Genomic DNA, 27,327 nt, shown 5'->3' on the forward strand with positions numbered 1-27,327 from the left:
AGAATCAAAATAAAGCAGGGTTGGAGCACTTGCTTACGTCTAAGAGCTGCGGAAACTTTGTTTGGTTTTGAAAATATGTCATTTCTAACAGTCTCCATGCCAGTTGGACTCATTAGGGGTGTTCACACGGCAACTTTTACTGCTGTGCAGCAGCGAGGCTGCCCCCATAGAGCGTTCACCCGTACAATGTTACACCGGTGTCGCCCCTGAAAACAGCTTAAACCGGAGCAAATTTAACCCTGCTCACGGAGGTGGTTTAAAAATTTACTCCTTAGTAAATGCTCATTTACGGCAGTGGGGGGGGGGGGGGTAGATTACGCAGTCGCGCCGAGTCGCCAACGCGAAAGGTGGAACCAAAGTGCGTGATTTAACATTCTAGTCGGATCCTATAGTGCGCCGCGCCACTTAAAAATGAGCGGGAACATGAGAAGCAGTCCGCAGAGAAGGAAATGACCACGACACGAGTGCTATTTGCACGCGCGCGTGTGTGTGTGTGTGTGTGTGTGTGTGTGTGTGTGTGGAAAACAATGAAGATGCAAACCTGTGATTTTCTCAAACTAACCTACCTTGCTTGGCTTGAAGCAACAAGTCTCGACATTAGCTCAGCAACTAACTACAAAGTACAATATGGTTGACTGCTTCAGTAAACATTGTCATACAAGTGGATGATTGCATGCAATGAACTAATTCAAACACAGTCCCCACGCAGCGCCAGCCTGAATGCCCAATAACTGCGAAACGTACTGTTTTTCAGTTGCTTATTTAAATTTTTGTTTTAGATATTGCTTGTAATTATGAGTTTACTCCCAAGTTAGTGAATTTACTACAAACTCCCTAGGTGGGTGATGGTTAAAGTTAAATTTGGTCACGTGAGAACAGAAATCAGAAACCGAAGAACCCCTGTAATCGACTCATGCCTATCTCGTGCATCAACATGGCTGTATAAATGTAAATGACTCGTGTACTTCCCATTCCTCTTTAGGATGAACTGGCCAACATGAGCCGCGATGGACCTAAATCCAGCACTCCAGCCAAGGAGGGAGGCGTCTTCAAACATGTTCCCTCACCAGCACAAGGAGGAACGTACAAAACCAGCACCCATGTGTCTCAGACGGGTAGCTTGACAAACAACTCCACCTCAACAATGAAAAGTGGTCAATGCCAAACTTCAGCGCCGACATCGCCTGGTGGCAATACAAGTCCTTCAATTGAATCTGTAGCTACACCTCAGGGACACGGTGACCTCAACAAGAATCTGGACGGCAACATTGTTAAACCAAACCGTAAGAGCATTTCAACCGTGCAAGGTCAACTCGGACAGGAGAATGAAGAAACTGCAACTATGCCTCATGAAGGCAATGGTAACAGCACTGCAACTCAGAGCACACAAAAACACATTTTACAAATGCTTATTTAACTTTGATGTTTCTCGGCTGCTTGTGTCAGATGGCAAAAACAACCTGGAAAAGTCTGAGGTATTGGTGATTATCGAGTCCACTCCAGAGTTGGACATGGACCTTGATGGCTGCCAAGGAACGAGGTACAGCTTTATGACCGATATACAATAAAATAATAATGACCTTTGTTCTAGATAGCTCGCTAGCTAGTTATGGCTGTAATAATTACAACAACAAAACATATTTTTTGCAAATTTGTAAGACAGAGGCAGCACAGCGTTAAGTATGTGCCTCACAGTTCTGAGGTTCAGGCTCTGTTCTGTTCTCCGAAATTCCTGTGTGGAGTTTGCGCGATCGCTCTTGTTTCAGTGATTTTTCTTGGCGCACCCTCTCCCTCCGACGTTCTAAAAACATGCATGTTCGGTTATTTATATATCGTGTATATATACAGTATAACAACTGCTGGCATTTTCGCTTGTCTCTTCCTTGGAAATTAGTCTGTTGGTATGGAAGGATATGTTCAAGAACTTGGAAAAGTCTCTAAATATAGAAAAAATATCGCAAAGTTTGCAACCCTGCAGACAAAAATTCTAGTCCCGGTTTACTGCCTCGCTTGCACTGACCTACATGCAGTTAAACAAAAAAAGAAAAAAGAGATCTTTTGAGCCAGATGTTTATCAATAATAGCAAACGAAAAACTGGACTGGTCCACAAACACGGACACCCTGATTAGGAAAGGACAGAGCCGACTCTTCCTACTCAGGAAACTGAGGTCTTTTAGGGTTCAGGGGTCACTCCTTAAGACATTCTATAACTCGGTGGTGGCCTCGGCCATCTATTATGGCATTGTCTGCTGGTCAGGCAGCATCTCGGCCCGGGACAGAAAGAGACTGGAGCGACTGGTCAGGAAGGCCAGTTCTGTCCTGGGTTGCTCCCTTGACACTCTGGAGGAGGTGGGCAACAGAAGGATGCTAACTAAGCTAAAAGCTATGATGGCCAGTCCCTCCCACCCCCTCCAGCCCGCCCTGACAGCACTTGGTAGCTCCTTCAGCCAGAGACTGTTACACCCGCGCTGCAAGAAGGAGAGATACCGACGTTCGTTCCTACCGACTGCTGTCAGGCTGATGAATAAAAAATAACAATCATAATAATAATAATAATTAAATGATGTGAAGGAAAATTGTAAATAGTACTGCGATTTATCCATTTGTGTTCATATTGTATTTAATTGAAAGATGTTTGTTGTTGTTTTTTTTTCTCTTCTTCTTTCTACATACATTCTTGCTGCTGGAGGCTGTAAATTTCCCCATTGTGGGACAAATAAAGGATATCTTATCTTAAACCTTGTTAACAATGTTTGTCATTGTCTTCCCCCCCCCCTTAATCTGTCCAGCACACCCACTAAAGGTGGTGTAGAGAATCTAGCATTCGACCGGAACACTGACTCTCTCTTCGAGGAGTTGTCCTCTGCTGGAAATGACTACATAGGAGATGTTGATGATGGAGCAGACCTTTTAGGTAATTTGCCTTGCTCGCAAATTGTGTGTATTCGGCCGCCATTGCAGTCACCTCTGCCTCTCATTTTCATGAAATGTCTTTTCTTGGCTGCTGGGCTTTATCACCCCGACAGATGAATTTTCTGGTGTGTATCAATTAAGAATAGATCATCTCCACCATCGGTTTTCTTTTGTCTTCTTTAATATTCAGTTTGGTTTTAGATATTTTTGTTAGTTGTGGGGTTTTTTTTGTGATTACAATGGTGAAATTGTGTTTTTAGAGTAGAAATCACGGGATAAGAACATCAAGTGTACAATCATACTGATAATCTGATCAATAATGTTTTTAATTTTAATCCGCAGACTACAATTTTTTAGGTAAGACATAGTTTCATATAGATGTCGCAAACTTGTCTTCATATATGTTGTAATGATTTTTAAAAACAAAGTAAATACATCAATTACAGTTGATATCAACGTGATTTTTCAGGAATGGGTCGTGAAGTCGAACATCTTATCCAGGAGAACGCCCAACTTCTGGAGACAAAGTTAGTACATGGAATATGCAGAATAATAGGTGGTGGCATGATTTACAGTATGTTTTCACTCTAGACTTTTACTGCGAGGTAGTTTGAAATAGATGAAGCACATCTAGGGGGGCAAACCACTAAGCAAGGGTCACCAACCGTTTTGAAACTGAAAGGTATTTCTTGGCTACTGATTGATCCGAAGAGCTCCCACTTTAAAGCACACTTTGGAAATTACTATTCTGGTCCACTTCTTTTGAACTCATTAACTTCCAAAGACGTTTTTAAACTGAATTGGCTGGTACTGAATGAGTTTTAATTTGATATTGTGAATTTTATAATTACCGGTACTGATTATTGATGTGAAGACACTGATCATGTTTGATTTCCCACAATTTGTATCAGCAAGGATTCAACAGCTTATGGTACAAATTGCTATCAATAAGCAGCACTTTATTTCTATAAATCTCAGCACGTGTTTACTTTGGAATGTTCACTTCGATAAATATCCTAGGAAATCACAATGTACCATTTCTGGTGAGCTATGTTTAAAAGATGCCTACTTGCAAGTCATATAAGGCGAATGGGTACCCCTAGACACCATGCTGATAACCCCCTGCTGTACAGTATCGACCAAGGGCTTTGAAAGAAAATCCTGCCCCCACCTTTGTTTTCAGAAATGCCCTCAACGTGGTCAAGAATGACTTGATTGCTCGAATGGACGAGCTGTCCTGCGAGAAGGAGGTCCTCCTAGGGGAGCTTGACGCCGTCACTCAGGCGAAGATCAGACTAGAGGAGAGGAACAACGATTTAGAAGATGAGCTGAAGAAGTCTGTGAATTTTTGCAGTTTCACATTTTGATCTCGCGTCACACAATGCGCAATTGACGTTGAAAATGTTCCTTCTTTTTAGAGTTCAAGCTGAACTTGGGAACAGCAAACACAAGTCTAAGACAGAGAATGAGGATGATGTGAGTTCTTGGTCATCTGCAGTACTGTCTGCATGTGTGGGACTGCTGGATTGAGAGAGGAAACCACAATTGAACGAGATTAAATTGACTTGTCTCATATAGAACAACAAAAAAAATCTGTATTTAACCCTTTTCTGCACCCTGTAATCTGATAAACATGATTAGCTGTCCACTGTAGTAACCGCTGTCCATGAAAGGGTTAAACACAAATATTGATGTTGGTTGTACAGAGTGATGTGCCCACAGCACAGCGGAAACGTTTCACCAGGGTGGAAATGGCCCGAGTCCTGATGGAGAGGAACCAGTATAAGGAGAGGCTGATGGAGCTGCAAGAGGCTGTCAGATGGACAGAGATGATCCGGTAAGATTAGAATAACATCAGACAATATTGTAATATCAGCTTCATCTTATTAAACGATTTAAAGAGGGCTTTCAAACTGAGGTGGTTTGGACTGTGCTTTTGTACAACTTAATATTTACAGAGATGAAACATTTAGGGTCAAAATCACTCATTGTGACCGTTTTATCCCCTAATATTTGTACTGTACCGTATTTTCCGCACATAAGTCGCACTTAAAAGCATTTGATTTTCAGAAAAGCCGACAGTGCGCCCTATGACCTAATGCAACTTATAAATTGTGTTAGTTACAGTCTCTTTATAGTCCTCATGAAGTTGTCTCCCTGTAAGTGTTTCAATGCCATCTGGTGGTGATTATTAGCAGGAACCAATTGTAATATAAAAGGATTCTGCCCTACACTAATTGACATTTGCATTCGCCACCATATACTCAAACAGACAACAGCTCTGCGCAGCCATGATGAAATGATAATACTGTACCAAAAGCATAGTTAACTCCTGACTATATGAAGGAAGAAGGAGACAATCAAGTGTTCGAAGGATATTTAGCCCCTTGTGGGTGTGAGGCCACGAGGTTTGTGTGCCTTTTTGTTGAATCAAATGGCTTCATGTTTGTCATTCATTTGTTTTGTGATGCCATTTGTATTTATATTTTTCATGTCCATGTTTTTGACCAGTTATCACCCTATAATAAACCCTGTATATTTATGGACTTTGTATTATCCTGCATACATATCCTGAGGGAGCTACATATGGATCAATATTTGGATTTCTTGGACGTAGTATTTTAAAAGTTCTGTAGTTTCCGTGCTCGCCACTTAGTCCTTGTGCTGTCTTTGTCTAACTTTTTTCCTAGCCTCCTACCATATTTTTCATCCGAAGAACTAACCATGGAATTATAGTTGGCTAGTCTCTCGATGTAATCGACAACATTTTTTCGACGAAAAGAGCGGGCAGTGGCGAGCCTGCTTGCCCTGCGGGGACACTTCCTGCCGGATACCCCCTGGATCCATGGAGAAAGTGGAGACCGGTGTGCCTGGCAGTACTGTCCGTGGAGGATGTGGAAGACATCTACATTATTGGCCTTTTGATAACTGGTATGCTGCTGTTTGGTATTGGCAGCTTTCTTTTCTATCGCAAAATTCAGCCGACAGGAGCGGCTCTATTGGAAGTGAAGAAGCTGCCGGTCACTCTGGCTGGCTTGGCGCGAATGTCCAACACTCAGACTCAAGCGGTGACTGAGCTCAACCGCAATATTGTTGCGGTTTTGGAGCGACTCCGCGAGATCGACAACAACATGGAGAAGTTGGAATCCGCGCTGCGGAAAGAGTTTTATGATCCCACTGATTGGCGCCAGTGAGGAGATACAGACCAAGGACAACGCTATCTGGCCTTTCCCCTGGATGGAAGTACGCATGGAGTCTAGGGCCCCCCCCCCCCCTTCCTTCTCGGCCATGGACTGATAAGCCGGGACTGTCTTCATGATGAGCAGACCTCGACGAAGCAGCTATGACCTTCACACGCATACACAACCCCCCCCGTGACGTGGTTCAATATGCGGAGCGCAACGATGACCGTGCAGCTGGTCATTTCGGCCGCGTCGCCGTTACACCCTCCCACCCCCCTTTCCCATTCATCCTCCCCCCTTATTACATGTTATGTCTTGTGACTTGTTGTAACTGTCATATGCTTATTTATGTACTAGGGTCTTTTTTATCCTGGACTTAAATTATCCTCGGAAGAGGATAGTTCGAGCGTGTTTTTTTTCCCCTCTCCCTACCCAGCGTTTTCCTTTCTGAATTCTGATTGTAATTTCCCCATTGCGGGACAAATAAAGGATATCTTAATGTTTCTATCCATCCATCCATCCATCCATCCATCCATCCATCCATCCATCCATCATCTACCGCTTATCCGGGGCCGGGTCGCGGGGGCAACAGCTTTAGCAGGGAAGCCCAGACTTCCCTCTCCCTAGCTACTTCTTCCAGCTCTCCCCGGGGGATCCCGAGACGTTCCCAGGCCAGCTGGGTGACATAGTCTCTCCAGCGTGTCCTGGGTCTTCCTCGGGGTCTGCTCCGGGTGGGACATGCCCGGAACACCGCACCAGGGAGGCGCTCAGGATGTATCCGAATCAGATGCCCAAGCCACCTCATCTGGCTCCTCTCGATGTGGAGGAGAAGCGGCTCGACTCTGAGCCCCTCCCGGATGACCGAGCTTCTCACCTTATCTCTAAGGGAGACCCCGGACACCCTGCGGAGAAAACTCATTTCGGCCGTTTGTATCCGGGATCTCATTCTTTCGGTCACGACCCATAGCTCGTGACCATAGATGAGGGTTGGGACGTAGATCGACCGGTAAATTAAGAGCTTCGCCCTTTGGCTCAGCTCCTTCTTCACCACGACAGACCGATACAACGTCCGCATCACAGCAGACGCTGCACCGATCCGCCTGTCGATCTCCCGCTCCCTCCTGCCCCCACTCGTGAACAAGACCCCAAGATACTTGAACTCCTCCACTTGGGGCAAGATCTCCTCCCCGACCCGGAGGGGGCACTCCACCCTTTTCCGACTGAGGACCATGGTTTCAGATTTGGAGGTGCTGATTTTCATCCCAACCGCTTCACACTCGGCTGCGAAACGCTCCAGTGAGAGTTGGAGAGCCCCGTTTGAAGGAGCCAACAGCACCACATCATCTGCAAAAAGCAGGGATGCAATAGTGAGGCCCCCAAAACGGACCCCCTCAACGCTTCGGCTGCGCCTAGAAATTCTGTCCATAAAGGTTATGAACAGAATCAGCGACAAAAGGCAGCCTTGTCTGAGTCCTACCTCCACTGGAAACGATTCCGACTTACTGCCGGCAATGCGAACCAAACTCTGACATCGGTGGTATAGTGACCGAACAGCCCGTATCAGGGGGTTCGGTACCCCATACCCACGAAGCACCCCCCACAGAACTCCCAGAGGGACACGGTCAAACGCCTTCTCCAAGTCCACAAAACACATGTAGACTGGTTGGGCGAATTCCCACATACCCTCAAGGACCCTGCTATGGGTGTAGAGGTTGTCCACTGTTCCACAGCCGGGACGAAAACCACACTGCTCCTCCTCAATCTGAGGCTCGACTTCCCGACGGACCCTCCTCTCCAGCACCCCTGAATAGACCTTACCAGGGAGGCTGAGGAGTGTGATCCCTCTGTAGTTAGAACACACCCTCCGGTCCCCCTTTTTAAAAAGAGGGACGACCACCCCGGTCTGCCAATCCAGAGGCACTCTCCCTGTTGACCACGCGATGTTGCAGAGGCATGTCAACCAGGACAGCCCCACAACATCCAGAGCCTTGAGGAACTCCGGGCGGATCTCATCCACCCCTGGGGCCTTGCCACCGAGGAGCTTTTTAACCACATCGGTGACTTCAACCACAGAGATAGGAGAGCCCACCTCAGGGTCCTCAGGCTCTGCTTCCTCTAAGGAAGGCGTGTTGGTGGAGTTGAGGAGGTCTTCGAAGTACTCTGCCCACCGGTTCACAACGTCCCGAGTCGAAGTCAGCAACGCCCCATCCCCACTGTACACAGTGTTAGTGGTGCACTGCTTCCCCCTCCCGAGACGTCGGATGGTGGACCAGAATTTCCTCGAAGCCGTCCGGAAGTCGGCTTCCATGGCCTCACCGAACTCTTCCCACGCTCGGGTTTTTGCCTCGGCGACCACCGAAGCCGTGTTCCACTTGGCCAGTCGATACCCGTCAGCTCCCTCTGGGGTCCCACAGGCCATAAAGGCTCGATAGGACTCCTTCTTCAGCTTGACGGCATCCCTTACTGCTGGTGTCCACCAGCAAGTACGGGGGCTGCCGCCACGACAGGCACCAACCACCTTACGGCCACAACTCAGATTGGCCGCCTCAACAATAGAGGCACGGAACATGTTCCACTCGGGCTCAATGTCCCCCGTCTCCCCCGGAACATGGGAAAAGCTCTGTCGGAGGTGGGAGTTGAAACACCTTCTGACAGGGGATTCCGCCAGATGCTCCCAACAAACCCTCACAATACGTTTGGGTCTGCCAGGACGGACCGGCATCTTCCCCCACCATCGGAGCCTACTCACCACCAGGTGGTGATCAGTTGACAGCTCCGCCCCTCTCTTCACCCGAGTGTCCAGAACATGCGGCCGCAAATCCGATGACACGACCACAAGGTCGATCATCGAACTACGGCCTCGGGTGTCCTGGTGCCAAGTGCACATGTGGACACCCTTATGTTTGAACAAGGTGTTCGTTATGGACAGTCCGTGACGAGCACAGAAGTCCAATAACAAAACACCACTCGAGTTCTGATCGGGGGGGCCGTTCCTCCCAATCACGCCCCTCCAGGTCTCACTGTCATTGCCCACGTGAGCATTGAAGTCCCCCAGTAGAACAAGGGAGTCCCCAGCAGGAGTACTCTCCAGCACACCCTCCAAGGACTCCAAAAAGGGTGGGTATGCTGAGCTGCTGTTTGGTGCATATGCACAAACAACAGTCAGGACCCGTCCCCCCACCCGCAGGCGGAGGGATGCAACCCTCTCGTCCACCGGTGTGAACCCCAATGTACAGGCACTGAGCCGGGGGGCAATAAGTATGCCCACACCTGCTCTGCGCCTCTCACCGTGAGCAACTCCAGAGTGGAAGAGAGTCCAACCCCTCTCGAGAAAACTGGTACCAGAACCCAGGCTGAGTGTGGAGGCAAGTCCGACTATATCCAGTCGGAAATTCTCTGCCTCACACACCAGCTCGGGCTCCTTCCCTGCCAGAGAGGTGACATTCCATGTCCCAAGAGCTAGCTTCTGCAGCCGAGGATCGGACCGCCAGGGTCCCCGCCTTTGGCTGCCGCCCAGCTCACATTGCACCCGACCCCTTTGGCCCTTCCCATGGGTGGTGAGCCCATGGGAAGGGGGCTCACCACCCATGGGAAACATCTTAATGTTTTAATCTTAAAAACATTTTATTACAACTGCAACGGTTGTATAGCCTCTATATAAATGGAGCTGCATTGTATTGTGTTGTATTCCTTTTTGCGTAGCTCCATCTAGTGGATGCATCATGTAAACCGCAGACACTTTTACAGTTTCTATTGTATGCGCCTTGTAATGTGGTGAGCCCTATATATGAAAACAGTTTTCAAATAGGACATTCATTGAAGATATGCCTTAAAATCCAAAGCGCCTTAGACGGCAGAAAATACGGTAGTTTATTTGAATAATTTTTTTGCACTCATGATTCAGAAGATTCACAGAAATACACCCAAAATATCACTTAACTAACGCACTAGCCAACTCACTGAAACTGTTAGCATTGTGTTTTTTGTTTACATGTCTAATATTTATATATATTTTCCAACGTAAGCTGTTGCTGGATGATTTTAAGAGCAAAAAATCAAATAAAAGGAATCTGTTCAGACATGATATTGATTTATATATTTTTTACTCTTAGGGCATCAAAGGAGAACCCAGCAATTCCAGAGAAGAAGAAATCCAGCCTCTGGCAGTTGTGAGTTCCTCCCATTTGTGTTTGCTCGAATACCAGTCATTGTGATTTCTTTGTTTTGTGTTGATTTTCTTTGTGTTGATTTCCCTCTGTATTACATATTGAATGGGGGGTTCTCCAGGATGTAGGTCAATCTGTCACGTTGAAGTGCAAATCATGGTTTCTGATGTGCTCATTTTCATGTAGTATAAAAATCTCAACAGAGGAGAAGCCTGTTTTGGAGCAGTGAATTCAGCCAAGGCTGTTTTTTTTTCTTGCGCAGTTCTTCTTTAGGTCTTGGTTAAAACTGGTCAAAAGAACTCTCATGGCAGTATAATCATAAGACACGAGTGATTGACTGACGTCTTAATGCGGGCTCTTCTTTGTTGGGTTGCAGGCATGAGTTTCGTTTGTTGTGGAGCTGTGCATATTATTGAAAAGATTTCTGGATAGCAGAGGAACCCGTGGAAAGAACTGACTTCTGATTATCTTACTATTTCTCCTTCTTTTGTGTACTCCTCTATAATCTGCCTGATGTCGTGTGTCTGTGTCTAGGCGGTATGTTGGGAGTGTTAGCTGTAGGTCATGTCTGAGTTAAGATTACAGGCATTAAGGTTTTACATTTGAGCTTTAGAGTACTAACAGACTGTCACAGGCTACCAATGCAAACTACAGTGGTAGCTCTACTTACAAAGTCTCTTCCTATGGAATTTTCAAGTTACGAAATGCCTCAACTGGAAAATATTGCCTCTTGTTAGGAAAGAAATTTCAAGATACGAAAGGTTAAAAAAAATACAGTATGTTCTACTACAGTATTCTCAGCTCTGTTCAGCTTTCCTGAACTCAAAATACTTATAGCTGCTCTGCCATTGGCTATTTCTTCCTGGCATCTCATTGGCTAAGAGGGACCTCTACCGTATGAGTCTATGTGTGTATATTCAGGTAGATGGAACTGTGTCTATGCAGCGCCCTCATCACTCGCCCCTCGTAAATGTGTATCACCCAGAAAAAGTGTTCACCACTCAGGCGATCGCACTGCATTGCAATGGACATTTTTGAAGGATTGTTATAAGCAGACAAAAGCAGACAGACGTTCATTACAAAATGCCAGGCAAAAACCACGACCGAGAAGGAACATGAACTAAAGAGGGCAAAAAACGATGAGGATGCAGTTCAAAGTTAAATGACCATAATTTTTATTCTTCAATCTATTCGTTGTTTTTTTACATTACGATCAACCATCATTTATTGCGCAATGTTTCATATTTTGATGCAATTTTTATGCTTTAGAAAACATTCATGTCTGAATTTTTAGGGGGCTTGAAACAGATTAGGGCCTTTACATGAAAAACGCATCTCGCCTTACAACATTTTCTAGTTTAGAAATTTCTTCCAGAACCAATTAATTTCGTAAGTAGAGGTACCACTGTACTAGTTAATGTCAAACTTGGCTTGAGTAGTTTAGGCTGACTGGATGTCACATGTCCTGTATGAGTTTGTGAATGCAATCTAACCTTCTGTTTAGCTCCATGCATGTTAAATGAGTGCATGTCATCTCATGCCTGAAATAGTGGGGATACGATGCACTTGGTGTAGGAGTGGAGAATTTGTGTGTTCAGCGGCTGTGTTCTCTTTGCTGAGGATACTACGGTGTGAATGGGTGTTGCCGAGACACAGATACGGTTAACCTGTTATGGCTTTCTAGTTGCAGTTAATGTTATAACCGACTCATAATAAAATGCTATCTTTAAGTTGCATAATTAAGACAAAGACAGCGCTAACAATTTAGGGTGAGAGGAATGTGTTTTTGTTCAGTGTTGCATTGTGCTGTCAATAACTTCCAAATCCATCGCACTAACCCTACACCCCCATGCTCCCCTGTTTCATTGCTGCAGACATTTTTTTTGCCTGTATAATCATACAGTGCAAATCATTATTTTGACATATTCATGTTTATCCTTGTAATTGTTACCTTTTTTATGGAGGCTGGCATGCGAACAATTTGTCACCGACCTTTAATTGCTCAAACCCTCCCTCTGCTGGAGCCACTGCTTGTGTCCATCCCTCTATATGTTTGTCTGGATGCTCTTTCTTCCCTTCACTTCCCTTCCCTTCCCCTGCCCTCCTCCCTGCCCTTACAACTCCAGTTTCAGCCGTTTGTTCAGTTCATCGGGCGGCGCGTCAAAGAAACCTCCCGCTGAAGCCCCGGTCAACTTGAAGTACAATGCGCCCACATCGCACATTCAACCGTCTGTCAAGAAGAGGAGCAGCGCCTTGCAGCAGCTGCCCAGCGACAAGAGCAAAGCCTTTGATTTTCTCAATGAGGAGTAAGTCGGACACAAGAGATTGACGATTAATTAATATATTAATATAATGTACACATATCAGCCAATTTTGAGACTTTACTCAAAAGAAAAGGTGAACAAAACGCAAGTCAAATCAGTCCTTTTAACCATGATTCAGAATTACAAAACACATTTGTAAAAGGGCTGTCGATATATACCACAGATTGGCAGTGGAGAGCACGGTCTCCAGGCGAGAACAGAAACGGGCACAGTATCAGCAGGTTAAAGCCCATGTCCAAAAAGAGGAAGAGGGCAGACTGCAGGCTTATGGCTGGAGTCTCCCCAAGAAGCACAAAGTAAGTAGAAACGTTCCTTCAGCCTTTCCTTCATGCCACTATAGATTCTGAACCTCTCACTTATTTCTTCATGGAATCTCTTATTGTCTTGTGACCTGTTGTAACTGTCATATGCTTGTGCAGGAGTTTTTTGCCCAACTCAAATTATCCTCAAAATGAGGATAGTTCGAGCGTGGGTTTTTTTTCTCCCCCTCTCCTTCCCTTGTGGTTTCTTTCTGACTTCAGGGTTGAGTGAACGCTGGCGCTTTTGGCTGCCACTGCTCAACCTGTATTGTTTTGTGTTTTTTGTTATTGTAAAGTTTCCTTGGGTGTCTTGAAAGGCGCTTATAAATAAAATGTATTATTATTATTGTTGCTTTTAGCGAAAAAGAGTGTTGAAATATTAAGCATCCACCATTAATTGTTAGATTCTGTATTGTGTACGGTCAATCATATTTTTGGGGAGAGTTTACACTGTTGTGGATGAAGCTTTGGCAGCATCTTGAAATGTCATTTTCTTTTCACAGAACAATGGTGGTCAAGAGAAGATGAAGGACCTACCTGTCCCAGTTTTCCTTCGACCTTTAGATGAGAAAGATGCCTCGATGAAGGTATGTTCCTTTACTTTTGCTACTATACAGATGCTGTCTTGTGGTTTGACAACTACAACATAGGTTTCTTCTACACCAGGGGTGCCCAATTTGTCGATCCCAATCGACCGGTAGCTCGCGGACTGGTCCCAAGTCGATCGCGAAGGGTTTGGGGGCGGGGGGGCCTCAACACCCTGTCAGTCTCAGTTTCTCAAAAAGTATTTTCAAAATAAAGTAAAATAATAAAGCACGGTGGCCCCTGACCTGCATCACCGGAAGTTGTTAGCGGTCATCGGTCTTTAATTGCAGCTCGCAATCAGAGCTGCTGCGCAATATCTTTTATTGTTAATATTATTCTCATTCAGAGTTTGTTTCATGTACACTTCACCGGGGCCACTGGCAAAGAATGGGAATCTGGATGGTTGGGAGAAGCATTTTAAAACGGTACACGTGAGCTGTGATCGTTAACACGTTGCAAAAGTGTGTCCTCTGCGTCAGGTCTAAATGAAGGTAGCCAGTGACTTTCACAAACACACAAACTCTTGTGTCTATATTATATTTCTGTTTCATTCATCTTAGGGGCCGTTACGACTGTTGCTCATCATGACAAGCGCGTGTAAGTTCGTGCGCTTGCACGTGTGTGCTTTAACGGGTCGATTGCAGGAGGTTGGTTGATCGAAAAATAGATCTTTGGTTGAAAAATGTTGGGCACCCCTGTCCTACACAATCTAATGAGATTTTGAACAAAGAGCAGCATATTTTCCTTTCTTTGCATCTGTATAAGGCAAGTTAGGTACTGTAGTCTACCATGCTTGGAGGTCTTAATATGTAATTCTACACTAATCTACCACAGCAATACTAAAGATAGTGTTACATTCAAATATAATTGACTGAGGGTTCTGCTGTCCACTAAATACTTTGTGTGTATATTATACTATAGTAAAAATTCTCAAGTCTCTTCAGCAGATTACTGCCCAGAATAAGTAATGTTGTGATAGTACTTGTTCATGTGTTTGAGCGAACTTGTGTTTTTGTGCTTCAGCTGTGGTGTGCTGCTGGCGTGCATTTATCTGGAGGTAAAACCAGGGATGGGGGTTCCATCGTAGGAGCCAGTGTATTTTACAGCAATGTGTCAGGCCCAGAGAGCCCCAAAAAGAAAACAGGATCTCATAGCAGCTTGGAAAAATTGGATCAAGAACTCAAGGTTAGAGTCCCCTCATGTTGGTTACACTTACAATCTTTTTCTCAAAACACAGAAAATAACAATGACTAAATTGAAAACATGCACACCTCTTCTGCATTATATGAAAAGGAACAGCAAAAAGAACTGCAACAACACGATGAGTTGTCATCGTTGGTGTGGATTTGTACCAGCACCCAGTCGACTACTAAAGCTGTTGTCATTGATGCTAACCAGCCCGGAATCATCCTTGACAGCTTCATTGTGTGTGATGCCCACGTCCTTTGTATCACCAGTGTTCCAGGTCTGTTGCCGAGTATTTTTATAGAACGAGAAAATGGTGTGTTTTTGTAAAGTGAGGGAAACTACAAGAGCAAATTTCTGCCGCAAAAATAAATAGATAAGACTTGCCCTGTGGTTGACTGGTCCGCCTCACAGTGAAGGGTTCGATTCCGGCTCCGGCCTTCCTGTTGCAGAATTTGCATGTTCTGCCTGTGCCTGTGTGGGTTTTCTCCGGGTACTCCGGTTTCCTCCCACATTCCAAAAACATACATGGCAGGTTAATGGAATTCTCTAATCTAAATTGTCTCTTGGTGCGAGTGTGAGCGCGGATGTGTGCTATGCGATTGCCTGGCAACCAGTTTGTATTGTATTGTATTGTGTCCCCCGTTGAACTTTTTAACCTTTTGCCACATTTCGGGCCTGAAACATAAAGATATGAAATAAGATTTTATTTTGTTCTCAACACCAAGTGGCACACAATTGTGAAGTGTCACCCCCCCACACACACACACTAAAAAATGTGATATTATTCGGCCCCTTGACTGTGAGTGCACCCAACTCACTCCAGAGGTTCCCTGACAATTTCAGATTAATCCATCGTTGACCTAAATGATGATGATAAATTGAGTCCGTCTGTGTGCAATCTCATCTGAATATTAACGCAGCTGCTCGGTGATGGTCTCAGAGGTCTGTTAGAATATTGGGGAGCACACAACATCATGAAAAACACCCCAGACAGGACTGGGATAAAGTTGTGGAGAGGTATTAAAGCAGGATTAGAATATGAAAAGATTCACACATCTCGTGGGGCACTGAGCCTGTGACAAAGGTTTACCTTCCTACAAGACAATGATCCTAAACATAAAGTAAAATCGACAACGGAACGATTCAAAACGAAACATATCCAGGTGTTAGAATGGCAAAGTCAAAGTCCAGACATGAATCTAAAGGGGTGTTCACACGGCAAGATTTGCTCCGGTGCTACTGGAACATTCATTCATTCATCTTCCGAACCGCTTGATCCTCACTAGGGTCGCGGGGGGTGCTGGAGCCTATCCCAGCTGTCTCCGGGCAGTAGGTGGGGGACACCCTGAATCGGTTGCCAGCCAATCGCAGGGCACACAGAGACGAACAACCAACCACGCTCACGCTCACACCTAGGGACAATTTAGAGTGCTCAATCAGCCTGCCATGCATGTTTTTGGAATGTGGGAGGAAACCGGAGTACCCGGAGAAAACCCACACAGACCCGGGGAGAACATGCAAACTCCACACAGGGAGGCCGTAGCTGGAATCGAACCCGGCACCTCCGCACTGTGAAACCGACGTGCTAACCACTGGACTACCGGGCCGCCCGCTACTGGAACAAATAATAATAAAAAATAATAAATAAATTCATTCATGAATTCATTCATCTTCCTAACCGCTTGATCCTCACTAGGGTCACGGGGGGTGCTGGAGCCTATCCCAGCTGTCTCCGGGCAGTAGGCGGGGGACACCCCGAATCGGTTGCCAGCCAATCGCAGGGCACACAGAGACGAACAACCATCCACGCTCACACTCACACCTAGGGACAATTTAGAGTGTTCAATCAGCTTGCCATGCATATCTTTGGAATGTGGGAGGAAACCGGAGCACCCGGAGAAAACCCACACAGGCCCGGGGAGAACATGCAAACTCCACACAGGGAGGCTGGAGCTGGAATCAAACCCGGCACCTCCGCACTGTGAAGCCGACGTGCTAACCACTGGACTACCGGGCCTCCCGCTACTGGAACAAATAATAATAAAAAATAATAAATAAATTATAAAAACAAATCAAATATTGGATGAGTCCACTTCACATTTGCATGCCACTTAGGTTGCCTCCAGAAGTTGCACATTCTCTTGGATGACGTTCAACTTCATGACCCATACCTACACGACCATCTTGAGATTCCATTCCTAAGTGATCAAGTCATTGAAGGGCTCAAATCATATCTTAAAATTCCTTGATAAATGGATGTAACGTAAAAAACTATTTGTGATAGGAAAACATGTGGATAAAAGAATGTGGATAAAAAGAAATGTATCTTGACTAACTTTTTTGGGATATTTAATATGGCTTATGACAAAAATCTAAATACCAACTTTTTAATCAGACATGAATCCAGTAAATATGTTGCTGGTGTTTGTGCTTCTGCAGGCTTCCGAATGGCTTCCAAAACCTCCGTTGTTATGGACCGATCGTTAATGTAATATAGTCGTAGAAAGTTTCATGCATAAAGTTTTTTTTTTTTACCTGGTTCGGGAATTTCTGTTTGACCGAGATCTGCAAGTGGTAGATAAGATTTCTCCCTCTATCTCTCTCCCTCTCACTACCTGCTCTGCAACTTAAAGTAACTGAGCCACCTGGCGTTGAAATGGCTGTCATTACAAGTCCAAATGAAATGAATGCAATCATTCACATCGAACCATAATTATGTACCAACCTTCGGCGGGCCGGATTAAAAAGACCAAGGGGCCGGATCCGGCCTCTGGGCCGTAGTTTGCACACCCCTGCTCTAACACTTTTTCACAAAACCGCAATTCCCATAGTCTTCTGGTCAAGACACTGATAGAGAATCTTTCATTTGATGTCTCCACTTTGGAACAATCAGAAGGCCCTCAGCCAAGGCACATAATTATAATGAGTACACGATGCAGCATTAAAGAATGCAGCCTATACGTAGCCCACTCCAGTTCTAATGGGTGTAATGGAATTTCATCTGAAAGGGTGTTCATTGACACTTATTTTTTCAGTTCACTAACAAAGGTGAAAGGCTATGCCTTGTGCTCAAATGAGTCCCCCATTTATTTTCCCAAATTGATCCACAATTTGTGGTTTTTCAGGTGCCAGAGAGACGGACTATCCAGCAGGTGAGGAACTCACCTTGAGTTCAGAGACTGCGCCCGTCGAAAAGGCCTGTTTGTCCAACAGCAGTAGCAGCACAGCCAGCAATGATGCCGTGCTTGGAGGCATCACTGTCGTAGGCTGCACAGCTGAGGGAGCAACGGCTGTCCCTCAGACAGCAGACGGTGCAGGCAAAGAAAACGGAGAGATGGGTAAGTGAGTTAATCTTTTTCATCACCAACTCCGCTTTACTAACGGTTGTGACTTTTGTAGAAACCACTGAGGAGAGTGAAGGGTCTGCCCGTCAGAGAGGAGTATACAGTAAATATGCCTTCACTGATCCTTTGGGGCTGCAGGAGACAGCAGAGGCTTCCACCAAGTCCTTGCAAAGGTAATCTGGTGAATAACCCAAAAGGTGTCTCAATAAACGTCAAAGTGATGTACAAGTCTTCATGTCACTGTCTTCCGATGGTTGAGTTCAACGTTTAGATAATATGAATGCAATGCAACTATGCTATCAGTGTGATTAACCCGTTCATGCCACCTTGTAATCTGATAACATGGTAAACTGTCCACTACAGTGAAACTCCTCTACAACGAAATCATGTTTGCAGCAAGAAATTTTTCACAACAGGGTTTTTTTCACTGTAGCAAATTTAATCTCGGATGTAAACACACACACACAAACACACTTATTTGTACACGCACACACAAATGTATGTTTACTCTTTATTTTTATTCCAATAGTGCATAAGTATGAGCATACACTTATTTGACACTTCATATAGTCAGTGTAGAAAGAAAAAAAGGGAAAGAAATTGCGAAATTTACGATCAGCATTCACTTTCACTTACATCAATTTTTTGGATAATGTCTTTTATTTGGTTTCCTCAGTCTTTCATTTTGATCACTTTTACCCTCTCTTCCAGCGTCAGAGCTCTTCTTGTTTTAGCTGCTTGATATCCAAAGGTCCATTTTGTAGCAATTTTAGCAATGCAACGTTCTTGCTGCATCTGAAACTAACTCAACTCAACTGTATTTATAGAGCACTTTCAAACAGCCATCGCTGCATACAAAGTGCTGTACATGGAACAACTAACATAGACAACAGGGGTGTTCACACGGCAAGATTTGCTCCAGTGCTACTCAGAGGCTGCCCCAGTAGAGCGTTCACACGTGCAAATTAGCTCCGGCGTAGCCCCGGAAAACGGCTTACTCTGGAGCAAATTTGATCCACCTCAGGGAGGAGGTTTAACAATTTGCTCCAGAGCAAATGCTCATTTGCGAAGCAGCACCTTTGTAAATTTGCATGTGTGAACGCAACTGGGTTAAATTTGCTCCAGAGCAAATGCTCGTTAAGAGTTGATTACGTACGGTGAGAATGCGTTGCTTTAGTGCTCTGTCGGACTTCCGTCATGTTTTTGTTTAATAACGACACAAGACTTGGCTGGTAACAGTCGCAAGCACCTCTTGGGTTATACCATCTCAACTAGAATGGTGGGGGGATAGTCCCCAAACGTCATCTTTCCTTTTATAGTAAACTGGACTGTTTCGGAGTTGTTTGTGTAGTTTGTTCCTTTGGTGTGTGTTCACAACCCCCCGCCCCCCATTTAATTTATTTTGTGATTTCCTCTCTTGATTTTCTGTTTGGTGCATTATATGTTTGCTTTTCTGAGTGCCATTGAAGTCATCGTTGATTTACAATTTCGGGGGCGATCACTCTCGAGCAGAAGGCACGGAGACCGAGAAGGATGTGCCTGTACAGTAGTCGCTGGAGTTGTGTAAAAGTTTTAAAAAGAACCAACACGACAGCTCATTTGTTTTCTGTCGTTTTGCTCCGCTGCAGAAACTGCCGTGTCAAAGCCAGTGGAGCTGCACCAACGCTGTGCCGGTGCTGACACGCTCAGCGGCTTTGTACGTGTGAACGATTGACAAAATTTGCTCCGGTGTAAAATATATCGCAATGAAATACATCAGTGCAGCGCCGGAGCAAATGTGTGCTGTGAGAAAACCCCTTACAGTAAAGCAACAAATCGGTAACAAAGAAGGGAGAAAGCACCGAACAGCAAAACCAAGGACAAATCTGAGTCAAATGCCAAAGAATACAAGTGAGTTTTGAGGCGGGTTTGAAAGATGGGCAGCGAGGAGGCTTGCCGAATGTTCAGTGGGAGGTCATTCCAGAGAGAGTGACCAACAACAGAAAAGGCTCGATCCTCTCTGAGCCTCAGCCTAGTTCTCGGTACCTCCAATAATGTCTGGTCCTGAGGCGCCGGGCAGGTGTGTAGGGGCGGATGAGCTCGGAGAGGCCATTTAGAGTTTTGAAAACAATAGCAATAACAAATATTTCCTGAACTACTGTGCATGTGTAAACCAGTGTGGTGGTTGCTGTGGCTGTTTCCGAATGAAGCAGTAGAGGTCGCTGTTGGATTAGACTTCATTGTAGTGAATCTCATCGTGAGCTAAGAGCAGAGAAAAAGATTTTGTATAACGCAACAGTGTTTTTTTTTTTTTTGTATGGGGGGCAGGAAAGTGGGAAAGATGTTAATGCAGGAACATTTTTTCACAATAGGGGGTATTTTCGCCCTTGTAGATTTCATTGTAGAGGAGTTTCACTGTCCCCTGTCCCTGAAAGGGTGAAGAACAACACCGGTCATCAGCCCCAAGCCACTTGCATTGCACCGTGCCTAATCTGCGCTGCAAAATGATCAATCAACCACAAAATGTGACGGAAGCGGATTAGTCTGCCTGGATCTGTTGTCCTGGTTTTGCACAGAATTTAGCGCATGTCCTTCAGCATTCCTGTCAGTCCCACCGTTTCTATTGTGAGGCACTCTGGTCGGACTATTCGTCCAAGCTGCCTTGCATGTGCAGACTGAGTGAAGTCCACATATTTAAAGGGATTTTTCATATATGTAAACTATTTGCAGCAGTAAAAAGTTATACGTTGTCGATTATTAATAGAATAACCTTATTATTTTTAATGTACCGTATTTTCCGCACTATAGGGTGCACCAAAAAGTCTTCAATTTTCTTAAAAGCTCACCGAGCGCCTTAAAATATAGTGCGTCTTGTGTATGGTCATTACGGTAATACGTCGACTCCAAGAGGGCTCCTTCCTGGAGACATGCTTCCAATGTTGTAACTTGCTGTTGGTTCAGTAAACTGTGTCGCTGCTTTATTAAATACGTTTTTGTTGCGGCTCCAAAAAAGGAAAGCTGTGGTGGTGTTTTTTTTTTTAAAACAGTCTCAACAAATGCAGGTAAGTCTTTGTCCATCTATGTGCCTTCTGTTCTTTAGTTCGACTCGAGGTGCGTTCAAGACCGCCTCCGAAAAACGTAAACTAACAATTACTTCAATGAAACTAGGAAAATTGAAAATAATACATTTACACTGAAAAGCAAGAGAGGATATCACAAAATAAATTATATAGCCCCGACTACAGAATTTATGTTGTGATTTCATCAATTGTGAATACACAACAAAGGAATAAATAACTACTGACATCAGGTCGTTCTGTAGTTAGAGCAATAATCAAGGAAATGGCAGTGCGTTTTTCGAAGGCGGTCATGAACGCCTTTCGAGTTGAACTGAAGAGAAGGCACGGAGACGGACAAAGACTCACCTGTATTTGTTGAAGAAAGGAGAGCTGTGTTTTTTTTTTAAACAGACTTTATTAATGGTTATCACAGTCTGAACAAATACAGGTACTTTACGTCTATGTCCATCTGCGTGTCTTCTCTACTTCTGTTCCACTCAAGAGGCGTTCATGGCCGCCTCCGAAAAACATAAATTAATGATTAGTTGAATGAAACTACGAATAAAATCAAGCGAGGACATCGCAAAATAACTTCTTTAGGGGGATATAGAATTTACTTTATGATTTCCTCGCTTGATTTTCTGTTTTGATGCATTATTTTCAATTTTTGTAGTTTTCATTTAAGTACAGTAATAGTTAATTTAATTTTGTCAGATGCGGTCATGAACGCCTCTTGAGGTCATGAACGCCTCTTGAGTTGAATGGAATGAGCGTAGCGCCATCTAGTGGAGGCATTGTAGATTGCGCCTTATAATGTGATGCCTCCAATTATGAAAAAAAAATAGTAAAATAGCCATTCATTGAAGATGCACCTCATAATCCAGCACGCCTTTTTGTGCGGAAAATACGGTACTTTTAATAACTTTAGAAACAAGTTTAAAAAAAATATGGCTGGCAGCCAAGCACGTCATGTGATAACCAGCACATGTAAAAGTTGGACTGCAGCGACATATAGACACAGAGCTTCACTGAGTGGAATACATCCAAAGTTTTAATCCTGAAAAACATGAAGCCATATGATTTCCAGTTAATGCTAAAAAAAAAAAGTCTACTGATTGAGATTACACTTTTGATGTGAAAGATGTAAAATACATATTGGAAAACGTGTAGACCAAGAGATATGCAGACATGTTTGCCATTTCGTTCGCTCACTACACAAGCATGGACAATGCCGTAATTACTGTTCTCCGACCTTGCGTGCATGAAGATCACAGGACAGAGCTGGCCCTCTTGACCAGTCTATCCAGTCTCTCTCTTTCCCGGGCTGAGATGCTGAATGCTTGATTTCTCTGCTTAGTCGAGAGTGTGACCTGGGAAAAGCTGGCATGAGTTCAAACTCCACTGCTGAGGAGCAGGATCTGATGAGAGAAGAGGCTCAGAAGATGAGCAGCGTCCTGCCCACGATGTGGCTTGGGGCACAGAACGGATGGTGAGAATCAATTGACGTTCATTTTATGGTTTGTTTTGTGAGCAGAAAATTCAATCTGTGTGTTTGTTGTATTTCTCCAGTGTGTATGTCCACTCCTCTGTGTCACAATGGACAAAGTGTCTCCATTCTGTCAAGCTGAAAGACTCTGTACTAGGCATTGTGTAAGTTCATTTAGATTTGCTAACTGAAAAGCTCTGCCAACCTAGCATTTGATGTGGTTTTTTTGTTTTGTTTTGTTTTTCTCGGTCACAGACATGTGAAAGGGCGTGTCCTGGTTGGCCTGTCTGATGGCACGTTAGCCATCTTCCACCGTGGAGCTGGTGAGCAGACGTAAAATTCCATCGCTAAAATCACCGTTAACTTGTTTTCTCCTATTTAACTTGTTTTTGTTGTTGTTGTTTTTTTTATGTTCCAGATGGGCAGTGGGATCTGACCAACTACCACCTGCTCGACTTGGGGAAAACTCACTACTCCATCCGCTGCATGACTGTGGTGCACGACAAGGTGTGGTGTGGTTTCAGAAATAAGATATATGTGGTGCAGCCCAACGCTATGAAGATTGAGGTAAAGTAACATTCATGTTCCATTTCTGGTTATTGAATGTTTTCAAACTGTGGGAGTGAAAATAATTTCTTTCATCATGTTTTCACATTGCCTGCATTGGCTGTTTGGTTTTAACAGAATTTTTAATGTCTGGTTGATGAATTTTGACAGAAAAGAATGAACTTTCTCTCACCTATAATACATTAATTCATGTTGCTAATTATTTTAAGAGAACACACACATTACTGTATTTATTTGTAGTCACCCCAGAGCAGAAGCTGTCAGTCAAAAAATATATTATGGAAAAGAAAATTCCATTCTGTAATTTTGTTGGCGGCAGCGAATAAGTTTTGTTTGGATTTGAAACTTCTGTTTCTCATGACAAAAAAAAATTGGAATCATCATAAATCATTGCAGCCACTCCATTTCAAAATTTGGCACCAATGCAGCAAAAGTATTTGCCAACTGCCAAAAGGAAGTAGAAGGCGAAGAAATAGAAGACGAGGACGAAGTAATCGAAAATGAGGATGAAGCAATAAAAAATTGTGAAATAGAAGAAGGTGAAGAAATAGAGGACGAAGAAATAGAAGCATACACAGAAATATAAGATGATAAAATATAAGACAAAGCAGTAGTCTTTCGCAAAAAAATGCATGATGCATATCAGTTTTCTCATGTCAACAAAGAAGGGAAAGTCTCCCCATCCAGCACGTGAGTTTAACTTGTGCGATCCGACACGGCGCAGGAATCCAGTTAAGATGAGTCATTTTAAACTAAAAAGGAAGACTTTGCTGTAATTACAGGAGGTAGTTTCAAATACAAACGGAACTTGTTCGCTGCTGTGATTCGGGAACGGGGATTTTGAGTATGAGTCCGAGCTCTAATTTTAATATGTGCAAGTCACACCTGAGTATCAGTGGTAGGATCAGCCACACTATGAAAAAAAGTGTGACTTAGAGTCAGACAAATGCGAAATGTAGTATAATTTTATTCTGCTCACGATTATGTATGTAAATTTGACCCTGCAGAAGTCGTTTGATGCACACCCCCGTAAGGAGAGCCAGGTGCGTCAGTTGGCATGGGATGGTGACGGGATCTGGGTATCTATCAGGCTGGACTCCACCCTCAGGCTCTTCCACGCCCACACTTTCCAGCACCTACAGGATGTGGACATTGAGCCTTATGTCAGCAAGATGTTGGGTTGGTTCATTGTCTTCAATGTATTCTGGAGCCACCGTTGCACACAGGTTTCTGGGAAGGTCAGGGATGCGATGTTTTACAATGATTTACGCACTTTTTCAGGTACGGGGAAACTGGGCTTCTCATTTGTGCGAATCACGGCTCTCATGGTGTCTTGTAACCGTCTGTGGATTGGTACTGGAAACGGAGTCATCATTTCGATCCCTCTCGTAGAGAGTGAGTATTGAATTGAATCTGTAATCAATTAGTGTCTTTGTGGATACCTTGACATTATCATCTGTAAACCAACTCAGATTTTTTTAGACCGATAAATGGATAGATGACATATGGGATGAGTTAGGTAAGGCTATGAAAAACGACTTCTGGACGACTTTGAAGAAATTCAGGGTTCCCAATTTTTGCTTGAAATAATTTGCATAACTTTTCCGGGAATTCTGCAGGACTGTTTCATCTGTCACAGAATGAGTCAAGTTGTCACAACATACACTAATAAATTCCAGCCCCAAAATTTGGACAAATGTTATTTTCTACAATTGTACATTTAAACAGATTGTTTCATTGCTTTCACAACCGCTGCAGCAGTCACAAAACACTTTAGAGAACAGGTCATTTTAAAATGACAAAATAATCATAACAGATAATAAATACACGTGAATACACATAACATAAGACATGGACAGTCATGCATTCAGAACCACTATTCCTGCGTATACTTCGTTTGAAGCAGTTCTGGATGAAAGAGGAGAGAATCCGTGTCCTTTCACCAGTCGATCAGAGATGTCATGCAGAAAATGTACACATGTCTGCTACAAGCAAAGTTAAGTTTGAAAGTAAACGAGAAGCTGCAGCGTCCATTGACGAAAAAAGAGATTGGTTCGCTTCACTTCTCCCATCCCATGTAAAATCCGCTTCAAATCCAAGCGGCAACTCTCAGTTCCAAATATGCAGCTACGCTCCGTGCCGACGCTCCACGCCGACACTCCTCTCTCCTCAACCTCGGCTCCACCAGCCATCCATTCAGCCGCACCAACGCAGACTGGCCAACAGCACCGATATCTCCACTGAACAAAACGGGGCCTTGAAAAATGCTGGCTTTTGCAGGTGCAAAAAACACAAGCGGCCCGGGGCTATCCAGCGGCGACAGTCAAATAGCATCGATGTTCCCCCTGTCTACCCACAAGGCAGAGAGAAACAGTGGAAGGGAAAACAATTTTCCAGGACAACTCGAGTGTTTGCAGGACGTTTTTTTTCCTCGCGTTCCATGACTGTAAAATTGGTCAATCACTTTCCAGGTTTTGTAGAACGTGTGGAACCCTGAATAATGGGTCCACCAGGGAAGCACTGCACCATTAACACTGTTGACTTTAAATTGTGACTTGCTGTGGGAGAATACTTTGAAGACTTCCTCAATTCCACCGACATGCCTTCCTTTGAGGAAACACAGTCTGGGGACTCTGTGGTGGGCTCACCTATCTTTGGGGTTGAAGTCACGAGGTGGTTAAAAAAACTCCTCTGTGGGCAAAGCCTCGTGGGTGGAAGAGAGCAAGAGGAAGAGAGGTTGCAGAGCTCTCCTGGTTGACATGTCTTGCCATAATTTTGACGCCGGAGACAGTGCCTCTGGATTAGCAAACCGGGATAGTGGTAACCTTGTGTTAATTTTTGCAGCTAAGCCTACGAAGGGAACAGGTAGCCACCCAGGGAGTGAGATTCGCGTCTACGGTGATGAGAGCAGTGACAAAGTAGCTGCAGCGACATTTGTTCCATACTGCTCCATGGCCCACGCGCAGCTCTGTTTCCATGGACACCGCGATGCCGTAAAGTTCTTCACCGCCGTCCCAGGTAAACCAAATGGAGTTATCAACTTGGTGCCCTTGAGCCACATGAGTAGACTGTGGCTCTGTTTTAATAATAGCTTACCACTATCTGTTTTTTTTTGAGGGGGGTGTTAGTGTTTTATTTTTTTTAATTAGACTTACATTGTGGTAAATTTAGAAATTAATTTTTTTTTAAAAAGGGCTACAAGTTTGATATGAATGTTAAAATTAATTGGCTCAAATTATTTTGTGGGGAAGTCATCTGGTAATTTCATTGTCGTGTGTGGATGAAATCAGATCCATTTTTCGATCTGTTTTATCCTCACGATGGTCGCGGAGGGAGGAGGGTGCTGGAGTTAGCTGTTTTCGGGCAGTAGGCGGGGTACACCCTGAACCAGTCGCCAGCCAATCGCAGGGCACACAGAGACAAACAACCATCCTCAATTTAGAATGCTCAGTCAGCCTGCCACGCATGTTTTTGGATTGTGGGAGGAAACCACAGTACCTAGAGAAAATCCACGCAGGCCCGGGGAGAACATGCAAACTCCACACAGGAAGGCCAGAGCCCACGACCTCTGCACTGTGAGGTCGACGCGCTAACCACTGGACCCACCTAGAAAATTATTTTTGGACATGTGTGTCAAACTTGTGTCCCTTTGCATTAATCATCATCCAAAAATTGTAGCTGTTTAAAAAAACCCTGCCATACATAGCCTTTATACAAATCATCTTCAATTCAGTCTTCCAAATGATTTTAATTTGCACGTTAATCAATAAAATAACATCGACAGGAAACGGATTTGATATCAGGCTAGATGTAATCATTTGATAGACTTCTCCCTGAGTCTTTGTTGTGCACTTAGGGGACGTTAGAAGATTAAATATAAATCTGATTTAAGTTGATGAAATGCTGTAATGTAACGGGATATTGATTATGAGAGTGTAGTGATAATATACAAGCAAAAAGGTATTGTCCTGTGGAAAGCAGATGCTGCACTGGTGGATCATGAGAAATGGAGTTCCAACAATTGACACAATTGAAGTGTGTTGATGTTTCTCAGGTCATGCCCTTCCATCCACATCCAGCTGTGGAGATGACAAGACGTCAGATGCCCCATCACAGGATAGAAACAAGTCTATGTTGGTGATGAGTGGGGGGGAAGGCTACATAGATTTCAGGATGGGTGAGTTTTACTGTTCAAGACCATGTTTTGCCTTGCAAAATTAAACATGGGGAATCT

General features: G+C 44.2%; 1 protein-coding gene across 3 annotated transcripts in view; it reads left to right on the forward strand.

Annotated features, from left to right (window-relative positions):
* LOC127594584 (C-Jun-amino-terminal kinase-interacting protein 4-like) overlaps nucleotides 1-27,327 on the forward strand; it is a 46,677-nt gene that overhangs the window by 18,079 nt on the left and 1,271 nt on the right. For 2 of the 3 annotated variants that reach the window (XM_052056429.1, XM_052056432.1), the window contains 23 exons: nucleotides 983-1,361; nucleotides 1,447-1,540; nucleotides 2,791-2,915; nucleotides 3,384-3,441; nucleotides 4,098-4,250; nucleotides 4,333-4,390; nucleotides 4,621-4,751; nucleotides 10,209-10,265; nucleotides 12,389-12,568; nucleotides 12,750-12,882; nucleotides 13,389-13,472; nucleotides 14,494-14,655; nucleotides 14,764-14,935; nucleotides 17,784-17,996; nucleotides 18,058-18,175; nucleotides 22,398-22,529; nucleotides 22,610-22,690; nucleotides 22,782-22,849; nucleotides 22,945-23,093; nucleotides 24,101-24,272; nucleotides 24,375-24,488; nucleotides 25,938-26,111; nucleotides 27,148-27,270. In XM_052056429.1, coding sequence (XP_051912389.1) covers nucleotides 983-1,361; nucleotides 1,447-1,540; nucleotides 2,791-2,915; nucleotides 3,384-3,441; nucleotides 4,098-4,250; nucleotides 4,333-4,390; nucleotides 4,621-4,751; nucleotides 10,209-10,265; nucleotides 12,389-12,568; nucleotides 12,750-12,882; nucleotides 13,389-13,472; nucleotides 14,494-14,655; nucleotides 14,764-14,935; nucleotides 17,784-17,996; nucleotides 18,058-18,175; nucleotides 22,398-22,529; nucleotides 22,610-22,690; nucleotides 22,782-22,849; nucleotides 22,945-23,093; nucleotides 24,101-24,272; nucleotides 24,375-24,488; nucleotides 25,938-26,111; nucleotides 27,148-27,270 — 3,130 coding nt within the window. The remainder of the gene's footprint in view (nucleotides 1-982; nucleotides 1,362-1,446; nucleotides 1,541-2,790; nucleotides 2,916-3,383; nucleotides 3,442-4,097; nucleotides 4,251-4,332; nucleotides 4,391-4,620; nucleotides 4,752-10,208; nucleotides 10,266-12,388; nucleotides 12,569-12,749; nucleotides 12,883-13,388; nucleotides 13,473-14,493; nucleotides 14,656-14,763; nucleotides 14,936-17,783; nucleotides 17,997-18,057; nucleotides 18,176-22,397; nucleotides 22,530-22,609; nucleotides 22,691-22,781; nucleotides 22,850-22,944; nucleotides 23,094-24,100; nucleotides 24,273-24,374; nucleotides 24,489-25,937; nucleotides 26,112-27,147; nucleotides 27,271-27,327) is intronic. The other variant, XM_052056431.1, reaches the window with a different exon arrangement.

This window comes from Hippocampus zosterae, unplaced genomic scaffold, assembly GCF_025434085.1.
Source record: "Hippocampus zosterae strain Florida unplaced genomic scaffold, ASM2543408v3 HiC_scaffold_22, whole genome shotgun sequence".
Taxonomy (NCBI): domain Eukaryota; kingdom Metazoa; phylum Chordata; class Actinopteri; order Syngnathiformes; family Syngnathidae; genus Hippocampus; species Hippocampus zosterae.